This window comes from Geospiza fortis, unplaced genomic scaffold, assembly GCF_000277835.1.
Source record: "Geospiza fortis unplaced genomic scaffold, GeoFor_1.0 scaffold85, whole genome shotgun sequence".
Taxonomy (NCBI): domain Eukaryota; kingdom Metazoa; phylum Chordata; class Aves; order Passeriformes; family Thraupidae; genus Geospiza; species Geospiza fortis.
Window position 1 is genome coordinate 623,826 of NW_005054358.1, and position 12,051 is coordinate 635,876.

Consider the following 12,051-nt stretch of genomic DNA (forward strand, 5'->3'; position numbering starts at 1 on the left):
AGGGAAAGCAAAAGCACCATCAAAAGATGCACAGACACAGGTATTTAAATCCTTGTGCTCCCACATGAACATTCACTCATGACACAGGAATTTCAGTGCCAGTAGCACTTCGCCGATCCTGTAATGGCAGAGCTCAACATCTAACGAGAGCCATTTGGAAAAATGGGAAAGGAAGCAACACAAATATAAAAGTATCCTGCAGTTCAGAGCCAAAAGCTCACAGAAAAGAGAAAATCTCAGTAAGTCAGAATATCTGAAGGCAGAAGGAATGGTAAACATTAGGACATATAATCTGATGACCCAACTTTACAGAACTAATCATCCAGCTGCTGAAAAGGCAGGCTGTTCCCATTTTCTGCATTCCCACCATATGGCAGGAATTAAGCAATCCTAAAGTAACTGGCTTCTATTTGCAGAGCTGGAAGAACACACAGAGCAGATTTCTGCAACTGGGCTTCTCCTGACAGCAGGGATGTGGGTTCCAGTGGGAGAGCCTCCAGCCTGGAAAGGCTGCAAGAGCAATGCTCGATCAAAGTGGTTTGCTCTGGAGAGATGAAATCCCAACTTTGGAGGGGAAACAGCTCTGGCAGCACAGTTCCCAGTATGATTTCATTTTCAGGCCAGCATGCCACAGATAACATCTCACTGTGTTTCACACCTTGTCACACTCTGTATAAGGCTACAGAGAAGATACTGGACTTCGGAATAAAGTGAAACTAGAGATACTTGAGGAACATTGCAATCAATTGCTCTCGCCTCTCTCCCAGCTCTCTTGCTTTCTCTTTTTCTAACCTGTGGGACAGCAGGATGTGCTTTTATCCAAAGCTGCAGCTCCGTGGTGATGCAATACCCCAGGGAATGCCCTTTCCCCTTCCAATCGCTGCTGCTCTCCAGCATGGCCAGGAGTCCTGCCAAAGGGTCCTCCAGTCTGGCAAAGCCCCGCCTGATTTCTTCCTTGAGCTGCCGAGATACAAAACCACATTGTCATGTACAAAAAGATTAGTGAATCCTCCCTTCCCCCAGCTGAACACAAAGCTTTATTTTTTTTTATTTAATCTATTCAGAGAGGTAACTGTTGCTATTCAGCCACCATCCGCGCCTCCAGTGACTTTTCATGTCATTACAGATTCCTTCATGGCTCACTGCACCTCAAACCCAATGGGAAAAGCAGCAATTGTCCACACTAATTATCCCATAAAGACAGAGAAGTTGTTCTGTGGGGCAGACAAAGGGGCTTGGGATTTGGGGGAGGGGGAGAAGTGAGCTGGAGAGGGGTGTTATTGGGAAAATGGCAATATTGAAGGTAGATAAGTGGGCTCAAAAACCTCCTGGTCTTCTAAGATACCTGCAAGGTGTAGTACAAGAACCCCTCCTCATGGCTGCACCACAAACCTGCACATTTGACCTTATGCCCACTTCAGCCACAATAGTGCCAATAATCAGAATATTTAGGAGTCTCAAATTAGTTTGGATTTTACACTCAGATCAAAGTGAATGAAATATCTGAGTTCAAATTCTGTCAGATTGTCATCCTCCAGATCTGTGCCACTTCCCCTAAAAGCCCCTGAGCACCTCCTGCCCCTGCACACCTCCATGAGCCTAAAGGCCCCACAAAGGGACTCAGAACTTGGGAAAACTCCATGCCATAAATCTTAGGAATCCCAGGGTGATGTGTTTAGAAATGTGAAGGAATTGGACCCTCACTTTGTGAATGTTAATAGGCTACTTACTCCCCATCTGGTAGAAGTGATAAATTAGCAGTACTGAGCAGTATCTCTAAAATGTTTACATTAGAAGTAGTTTCCAGGGAGCTGGGAGGGTTGGCAGGGTGAGGAGGTGGCATCCTCAGTACCCACACAGGACCTCTCACTGCATGGCACATCACCAGTGTGGAGCAGGGCGAGAGCAGAGACAGAAAACAAGAAATCACTGAGAGCAGCTGCTCTCTTTCTTTTCTGGCTAAAAAGCCAAATCCAAAAGATGCTCATCCCTGCTGCAGCCAGCACTTGTAATTTACTGGATTCATGGCCCCATTCGGAGCTTCCAGTGGAAACAATATAAAGTTTGAAGAGCAACATGGAAAACAAAATAAAATCTACAGAAAATTTGCCAATGAATTTCTTCTTTTTTTATTCATCGACAATTTTTACTGGAAGACAGTTGTTTTCCAGAGTGTCTTTCATGTCTGGAAAACCCACAGAACCTATGGTTTATGACAGAAACTGTTTTTTTCTCAGTAGGCTATAAAGGCAGTATGAAAAAGCTGATGACTAATGGAGATGGGACTTCAGATAAGAGATTTCTCCCTCTAAGTAATTTTCCCTGTGGCAACAGTTTGCAATGTTAAACACAGGGCTCCAACTTTGCTGGGAGATGCAGCAGAAGGCAAAGATGAGCTCTGATCCAACCACAAACATCCAATACAACAGCCAAAGGAAAACAAAGCAACTCGCCAACTCCACTGCACTGTTTGGAAATGGCTTTTTTCCCCCCAAAAGCCCCACTTCAGCAGATTTGGAGCTTCCACCACCCCGCTCAGCTCCTCCTTGGGCTGGAATCTGAGCCTGGGCTCTGGCGGGATGGGCTCCAGCAGACACCAGGTCCTGCTGGCACAGGCAGAGCAGCTCCCAGCACTGACAGCACCGCCGGCAGCACGAGCTGTGCTCGTCTGTCTGAGTCTGGCCCTTGTACAGTGAGACTGCGATGAGCTGGGAAAAAGCTTCCTCCCAAACCTCCCAGCAAGCCTTCAGCTAGGGCATCTATAGTCTGAGGGGGAAAGGCAGAGAACAGAAAGGGCACGAGACACCTAAATCAGAGAGGAAAGAGTGCTGTGCTGCCTGGCTCGTCCCTCTGCCAGAGAGGGATTCCTCTCAAACTTTTTTCTAATTGCCATTTCCATTTCAATTGATTCCCATGGCAGGGAATGCTCCTTGCGGGGATTTCTACAGCCTGACAGATCATGGGAATAGGAAAATGTTGCTGATGCTCAAACTACACCGTCCTTTATTCAGCTTTGATCCCCTCTTTCTAGTCCCACAGCTCCGGGCAGTCTGCTGATGCTTCCTGGTTATTCCCAAACTATCATTCCTATGTAGGAAATGACCATTTCTTGTACCCATGCTCCAGAACCAGGGTCACACCCTGGCAGACACATTCCTGCCCATGGTCACTGATTTGAGACCAAGGGGCTGATTTCCCCCAGCTATGGACAGCACTGACCTGCAGGCACACACAGGGAGAGGCAGAGAAGCTGCTGCCCCTTACCTGCCATTGGGGCAGCTGAGCTGGACTTGAGTCAGCTTACCTCAGTCATTGGGGCTGGACATTTGGGGGGCAGCAGCAGCACAACCCACCTGAGCTGCACACAGAGGGCAGGGCAGCCCAGCACCTCAAAACAGAGCCTGCACTTTCTGTGGGTGCACAGCCCTGGGCATGGCTCAGCCTGTCCTGGTGACAGTGTGACAAGCACAAGTCAGAACCCATTGGGACATTGCTGCTCTGGCCCCCCACAGCAGCTGGGCTCACCACAGCCCTCCCCATTGCTCCAGAAAGGCTTTCCTTGGGCACCCTCCAAGCTGAGAAACACCTTCCTGCTCAGCACACAGCCTGGAGGGGGGACACACCTGCCAACCCCACTGGGGACCTGCAAAGCCCAGGTGACACTGGGGTGGCCAACAGAGGAAAGACATGGAGCTGTAGGAATGAATCTAAATGTTGGTCTGAGGGCTGGAGCCCCTCTGCTCTGGAGCCAGCCTGGGAGAGCTGGGGGGGCTCACCTGGAGAGGAGAAGCTCCATGGAGAGCTCAGAGCCCCTGGCAGGGCCTGAAGGGGCTCCAGGAGAGCTGGAGAGGGACTGGGGACAAGGGATGGAGGGACAGGACCCAGGGAATGGCTCCCACTGCCAGAGGGCAGGGCTGGATGGGATATTGGGAATTGGGAATTGTTCCCTGGCAGAGTGGGCAGGCCCTGGCACAGGGTGCCCAGAGCAGCTGGGGCTGCCCCTGGATCCCTGGCAGTGCCCAAGGCCAGGCTGGGCAGGGCTGGGAGCACCTGGGACAGTGGGAGGTGTCCCTGCCATGGCAGGGGCGGCACTGGATGAGCCTTAAGGTCCTTCCCAACCTAAACCAGTCTGTGATTCCACAGCTCCTGGGGATCCTCCAGCTTTTCCATCCCCAGCAGAATCACTGCAGTGCTCTCTGCCAAAGGACACGTCCATGGGGAGGCTTCCTCTTTTCCAGAGTATTTTTCTTCCCAATCCACATACACATCCCAGAGTACCCAGTGCAGAGATTTTGATGATTTCTCTTTCCTGCTGTTGTTTTGTGGGATTAACTGCCCTCCAGACCTAAAGGACAATATTTTTTCTCCTCCAACTCTAACAAAACTTGATGGAAAGCTCAAGGTTTCAGAGTTGCTGAGCTCAAGTCTCCGCCAGTGAGTGACCATTTGGAAAGGCACCTCTCACATTGGGTTTCCAGTTGTTTATTCCACCTGGCAACCACAGACTAACAGTAATGGAAAGTCTAAGAGCAGCAGCCCAGGACAGTGAGTAAGCACTGCAGACACCCAGGATGGAGCACGTCCACCAGGTCCTCACACACTGGCCACTCCACACAGGAGATGCTCCACGTGCTTATGTGGGAGCTGCAGGGCTCTGGGCCTCCTAGAAAAGGAACCATTTCACTTCTGAACCTGCCTGAGCAGCACGGAGTTAAACATGGAAAACTCAACCCTGCATCTGCTGGTTTTGCTAGTTTTCAAGCTTCCAAACTTAGATTAAATGTATTTTACTGCCTATGAAAAATCTCAGTGTAGAGCCCATAGGTTGCGCTGTATAAAAATAACAGCACTAATTTTAGACAGCAGTGTAAATTGCATTCACCACTCTAAAAGGCAAAACCAAACCAAATTAAAAAAAAAAAAGAAAACTTCAAATATGAAAGCTTTGATATACCCAGTTGGCAAAAAAACACTTCCCTACCAAATTCAACTTTCATTTTTTTCAGCTACTAGCAATATTCTTCCCCCTCCCTCCAAGATCCTCCATTTAATGGACAAAACCAGTGTTTAAAACAAAACAAAAGCAACTTTGATTTTCTTTCCTTCTGTAACTCAGCCCTGGAAACTCCAGCTCTTTTCTAGGAGCCCCTGAGCTGCTCCCCATCACACAAAGCTACCTTTTCTTTTCACTTGTAGCTGCAAATGCAGAGGCTCTTCCCCTGAGTGCTGGAATGAAAGCAGCCCTGAAGGCTGGCGGGTCTGACCCGGCGTCCTGTGCCTGGACATGCTCAGCATCCAGAGCTGCTGTGGGCAGGGCTCAGCCTTACCTTGCCCAGCTCCTGCTTTGTCCAGAGAAGCTGAAGGGTTTTCAGCAGTACGAGTGGGTCCTGGCCTGCAGGAGGGGGAAGAGAGAAAAGGAGGGAGAAAAACAAAACAAAACAGATTTATTGGCTCTGTAGAGGCAGCTCAGACACACTGGGGCATTGTTTCACCCCAGAGAAATCTGCTACTCCATGCTGGAAAGCACCAAGCTCCAACTGCCAGTCAGGATTAGTGTGTAAAACCCTGCACTCTGAAATCCTGACAAAATCCCAGCCAGCAGCCAGGCAGGTTTAACTCAGCACCCCTGCACTCCCAGGCTGTGCAGGGCAGGCAGGTTTAACTCAGCACCCCTGCACTCCCAGGCTGTGCAGGGCAGGCAGGTTTAACTCAGCACCCCTGCACTCCCAGGCTGTGCAGGGCAGGCAGGTTTAACTCAGCACCCCTGCACTCCCAGGCTGTGCAGGGCAGGCAGGTTTAACTCAGCACCCCTGCACTCCCAGGCTGTGCAGGGCAGGTTTAACTCAGCACCCCTGCACTCCCAGGCTGTGCAGGGCAGGCAGGTTTAACTCAGCACCCCTGCACTCCCAGGCTGTGCAGGGCAGGATTTAACTCAGCACCCCTGCACTCCCAGGCTGTGCAGGGCAGGCAGGTTTAACTCAGCACCCCTGCACTCCCAGGCTGTGCAGGGCAGGTTTAACTCAGCACCCCTGCACTCCCAGCCCGTGCAGGCAGGTTTAGCTCCCCGCCCCTGCCCCCCCAGCCCGGGCAGGCAGGTTTAACTCAGCACCCCTGCACTCCCAGGCTGTGCTGGGCAGGCAGGTTTAACTCAGCACCCCTGCACTCCCAGGCTGTGCTGGGCAGGTTTAACTCAGCACCCCTGCACTCCCAGGCTGTGCAGGGCAGCTCCAGCCAAGCCCTGCCCACCCCACCCTCCCCATGCTCCTGGGAGAGCCAGCCCGGGTGGGGAGGGATGATCAGCACAGGGGATTTCAATGCTGGCTCTGCAGGGGAAGCTCTTGGCCAGCTGGGATGGAGGAGGGTGGCTCTGGGCCAGAACAGGGCCCTAGGTGTGCCCAGGGCTGTGCCCTGCCAGGCTGGACAACAGTGGGGCTGCAGGGGGATTCAGGCCAGAGGGACGATGAAAGGCTGCTGTGATAAGTGGCAAGGCTAAACAAAGAAGGATCAAATATTTCAAAAAAAGGTTATTTGGAATTTTCCTCTTACTTTTCACCTAGTTATTGCAGAACTTGCATTCAGTATTTCTTTTGTGTGTTATCATTCCTCATACAGTCATCATACCATTATTCATCATGGCAATATTCATCACACCAGTGCTTCTAAAGCAATTGTTTAGGAATATTTCATTTTAAAAGCAGTAACATGTTTGATATCTGATTCTACTTGATTCACAATCATTTACTTATGAAACCATGACACAAAATATTCTGAATGAAAATCATCTGCAGCATCAACAGTTAAAATGTGAAGAATGAATTTAAAAATCTGAATGAACTCTCCAAACCAATCCTCTTAAAGCACCTCCTCTTATGTTTTCATACAGCCAAAAGAAAAATGTTAAACTGAAAAGGAAACTTCCTTTTAATCACCTTCTGTGTTTTACAATTCCTAAAGAGCTCATATCCAAATGCTAGATTTCATGCTCAGTATCTCATCACACTTCATATTTCAGGTCACAAAAAACTCCTTCAGCTGTGAAAGGCTCTACCTCATCCAGCTGAACTCTGAGGCACTGCATTTATAAAATACTTGAAGTAGCAAGCTGATTACTGGTTGAGCCAAGAGCATGATAATATTCCCATTATCCACTAACCTCTGGGAAACACCAGCCAAATTAAAAATGCCACATTTACAATTCACAAAATAATATTTTCTCTCATCTCTGGTTGTTCTGAAATGTTGAACTCTCCAAACACTGGCTGTTCTCAGCTACTGCTCCTCCTTTGGAAAAAGAAAAGGCTCTTTTTACACCAAAACAGAAGAAAAGCCAGATCTCTTCTCCCCAGTAAATTAGCAAATTACAGTCAAATTCAGTCCATGTGTGTGTGCATATCTGCACACTCTCCTCTTGGCCTGACTCCCAAAGAAATTTATACACACAGAGGAAAAAAAATGAGAATGCAATGCAGTGTGTAACCAAATACACTGTAAATCTGAGCTGTAATTAATGCAGGGAACAGGCTGGAATGATACAGGAAATGAGAGCAGTTAGGAGAGCAGTGTTTCACTTCACATACAACCAATAATTCAACTTGTTAAAAGCTTTCTAAACCTCAGTCAACAAACCCAGCCCTTTTCTACTGACTGTTTCCTACCTTACCTCCCTGCCACTGAAACCCGAGCTGACACAGCCGGAGGAAAACATCTCTGCAGTCAGTTCCAGCCAGGTCAGTGGTGCCAGCGTGACACTGAGCAGCCACAGGGACACAGGGACACCTTCCCTGCCCCAGAGCCAGGCTCTGCACACACCCAGAGCTGGGTTATTTCCACAGAGCACCCCTGGAGCACAGGAGGACACAGACCTGCTGGAGAGACTGCAGAGGAGAAGGCTCCAGGGAGACCTCAGAGCCCCTTCCAGTGTCCAAAGGGACTCCAGGAGAGCTGGACAGGGACAGGGGACAAGGGCCTGGAGGGACAGGACAAGGGGGAATGGCTTCACAATGACAGAGGGCAGGGATTGAACAAGGAGAGAAACCGAGAAATCTGCTGGTGTCTGCACAGAGCTGTTTCCTTCCTCACCTGGTGAGGCTTCTGGCAATCTGAGGATGAGGCACAGTCAGGGGCTGAACATAACAAAATAACCCACGAGCAGCTGCTCCCAGAGCCAGACATAAACAGGAGAGCAAAGCCACCTCGTGCCCTTGTCTCATCCAGCAGAGGGAGGACACTGCAGCTCCTGCTGCGCCTGGAGCTGCTGCGTCCAGTCACTCTCCAGATGAGACAGAGGATGGAAATGTGAAGGTCTCCTGAAAGAAATGAACAACTCATCTGCTCTGTCTCCTGCAGGACCTCTTTGGAGGACTGTCCTCACGGTTCTCCTGGCACCCCTAGAGTGTGAAAAATGATAATTAATCAATAACTACTGCTATACTCTGGTGGGATACCAGACAGGTACCTGCCCATCCACATCCGTGAAAGAAGAAGAGAATTAGCAATAAACTAATACCAGGACATCCAAGGAAAAACAACAGGACCATCCAGGGAGTTTCACAAGCCTTCCAGAAAAACCTGGAGATCTTGTGGCTGCTCCACACAGCAGGGAGCAAGAGAGAAGTACAAGGGAAGGAGGGATAAAGGGACTGAAAAGCAGATGGTCAGAACTGAACCACAATCTGGGCTCAGCTCTGGACAAGAACAAGGCAAGTATGGGGCATGGTGGCCAGAAAAACCCCATCATTCCCACCACGGACACCCAGAAGCTCCGCTGCTAAAGAGAGCTCAGTCCTGCAGTCTCCTACATCCTGAAGAGATATCCAGCTGTTAGCAAGGGGCATTCTATGAGCAAAATAAAAACAAGAAAAAAACAGCAAAAACCCCCCCCACTGTGGAAAGTCAGAGAAACCAGGTGTCCCTGCTCCAGCTGTGAGCAGCTGAGGAGGGTCAGGAGATGTGTCCCAGGCAGCTGAGCCCTTCCAGTTCCTAGACTGAGCTCAAGAGAAGGTGCTCACTCTGGCAGTGACCCTTCGCAGCTCCCAAAAAAGGGGGTTGCAGACCTTAAAACAGCTGGAAAAGCCTCACCAAATCAAGGTTAGAGCACTTTGGTGGAGCTCTCAAAAAGACACATCTGCACCAACTCCAACAAGACACAGAAGACCTCAAGTTTTGGCACTGACAGTCTCTCCCAGTAGCATGTTCCTGTTTTAAACATTTTACATTAATATATTTCCTTTGACTGTTTTTCATTCTGAAAATGAATGAGTTCTGCCCTGAACCTAGTACCAAAATTGCAGGAGATGGTAAATCAAATGTCTTCCAGTTCTCAAGATCTGTGGTTACATTTCAAAACCATATAAACCACAAGGCTTATATTTTTGAGCTAGAAAAGTGCCTTTGAGGAAAACCATAAACTACTTTCTGTTCATTCTCTCCATTTCCTTTGTGCATCCATCACTCAAACCCTGCTGTGATCACAACAAAAGCAGTGCCTGGGGGCTGCTGAGGTAAGCACTGGATTTGCTGGTGAGGCTTGCAGTGGTGTCCTTGCAAAATTCTCCTGCATTATTCACCAGTGCAGCTGAAACTGAGGAAAGGGTGACATCCAACCCCAGAGGAGGAAATTTCCCAAGGAAAAAACCTCCTGACACCTTCTCTTTGTGCCCAAAGCCATTAAATGCCTTATGGCCCAAAACCTGGAAGGATTACAGTCAGCAGAAGAAAAGATACTGAATGAAAAAAAGCAGCCCCAAAGAAGGTGGAAAAAATGAGTGAAATGCCGGGTCACAGCCCCTAAACTGTCACAGCTGAAAGGCATGGACAGGAAAAGTCAAGAACAAAATGTTAATTATGAATTACAAATTTATGGAATCACAGAATCCCCTGAGCTGGGAGGGACCCACCAGGATCCCCCAGCCCAGCCCCTGTCCCTGCCCAGCCCCCCCACAACCCCACCCTGTCCATCCCTGGCAGCGCTGTCCAAAGGCTCCTGGAGCTCTGGCAGCCTCGGGGCCGTGCCCATTCCCTGGGCAGCCTGGGCAGTGCCAGCACCCTCTGGGGGAAGAACCTTGCCCTGAGCTCAGCCTGAGCTGCCCTGGCCCAGCCCCAGCCGTGCCCTGGCTCCTGTCCCTGTCCCAGAGCAGAGATGGGAGCTGTCCCTCTGCTGCCCTGCAATGGTTATGTTTTCTTTAGGCAGCTAGCTTGTCCCCCATTCTACAAGTTAACCGAGTTTTAATAAATGTTTAATGGAATATCCAACCCACCCAGTAGACAATCAGTGAATTTTTACTATTACTTATTGTTTTGTTTGCCTTCTGCCCCAATAAATCCCTGGAATCTCTTATCAGTGAAAACTCCTGCTTATCTCAACATGTCTTTGAGATGTAGTTCTGAAAGGAAAACTAAAATTCAAGGTATTTCCATGACCCCCTTAGGGCAGGCGGCTCGTTCGGACTTTAGAAGTCCAATACCTCAATGAAGACAATGCACAAGCTGGGGGTTTGGGTGAACACAGCCATTCACCCTCTCCTGTCCCAGCAGCATGAGGGGCACACCCACTCTGGATCATTTAAATTGCAGCTGAGGACAAACAAATTGTGTATTATGTGTGAATTAATCAAAGTCTCTTATCCAAACCTAGTTTGTCTCAATTTTGTTCAGAAGTGGCTGCAGCTCACAGTAAGTGTGTGCTGGTTTGCAGAAGAACAGAAATAATATCACTTACATGGAGCAAAAATGAATGGATACATTTTCTAGTGCCTAAATTTGAACCTCTGAGGATAAGCCGATCAAATTAAAAAGGTACAAAATTCCTCTGTAGAAACCCACAGATTGCGACACCTTCCAGGTGTTCATTCTGTGCCCCCTTTAATGAGCACATGTAACAAAAATAAACCTTTCAGTTTATTAGTGTGAGTCAGCACTTGGTGATTGATCCCAATCCCCACGGAGTGCAGTGATGAGTCCCCCACTAAAGACTGCAAGCAGCCAGAGGTGCTCCCTGCAGTGCTCAGGTAGCAGGGACAGGGAATGCTGCCAGCACAGGCTGCTCCACTTCCACCACTGAATCCAACAGAGCCAAATTTACAAGAGGATCAGATGTCACAAAACGATTTCATTTCAGAAACAATACATTGCTCTGCTTTAGCACCATTTCCAGAGCTCCAACACTCTCTCCCCATCCCAGCAACCCATTCCTTCACTGTGCCTCCCACAAAAGGCAGATCTGACAAGAATGGCTAACTGTGCATTTACTGAACTCCTGCAGCAAGGAAATGAAGCAAGAAGATGGAGAGAGTCCTTCATTATTTGGCCTGTCTGGCTCACTGCAGCCTTGGCTCAGTGTCCAGTTTGAGCTGCTGTTTTCTGATCCACAGAGCTTTGAACTCAGCTGCACCAAGTCCTTCCCATCTCGGGAGGGAAGGAACCACACTAAAGAGCACAGTCCTGAGCTCCTCACACCACACACCTCCCCTGCCATTTTAACATTAAAGACAGAGCCTTTGGGGAGGTCTGGGAGTCCAGGTTCACCAAGGGAAAGAAAGGCTTTTCTTACTTGTTTCTTCAGCTCTTCATCCACACATTTGGATTCCCCTTCTGCACTAATGCAACCAGTGGGAGGATCTGCATCAAACAGGAGGGGAAAATATCCCAAAACGCTCTGAGTTCCTCACTTGCAATCACCTGACTTTGAACATCAGCTCATTCTGTCACCAGAAACCTTGTATAAGATGAATGGTTCCACATTTCTTCATTCATCAGCCAGCTGTGACTGCTCTGTTTCTCCAGCCCTGTGATGACAGCCACCTCCTGCTCGCCTGCCCCTGCGGCCTCTCCACAGCAGATGAAGATTCCCACAGCTGGGATTGGCTCTGAAATAAAGAGGTCACATCACCTAACACACTGCCACAAGCTGGCCCAGGCATCCCTGGGAACTGCAGAACCAGTTTATGTTTTGTTCATAGGCCAGATGGAAAAGTCAGCTCGGAGTGATTACCCCAGCCCAGTTCTCTGCCTGTACTGAGACCAGGGGCAAAGCTTTATTCCAATCCAACTGAG

General features: G+C 49.1%; 1 protein-coding gene across 4 annotated transcripts in view; it reads right to left on the reverse strand.

Moving 5' to 3' along the window:
* The window catches only part of EXD3 (exonuclease 3'-5' domain containing 3), a 251,128-nt gene that overhangs the window by 172,295 nt on the left and 66,782 nt on the right, over positions 1–12,051 (reverse strand). For all 4 annotated transcript variants that reach the window (XM_031059248.1, XM_005423823.3, XM_031059250.1 and 1 more), the window contains exons 4-5: positions 5,328–5,392; positions 793–960 (exon numbers count right to left, since the gene is read on the reverse strand). In XM_031059248.1, coding sequence (XP_030915108.1) covers positions 793–960; positions 5,328–5,392 — 233 coding nt within the window. The remainder of the gene's footprint in view (positions 1–792; positions 961–5,327; positions 5,393–12,051) is intronic.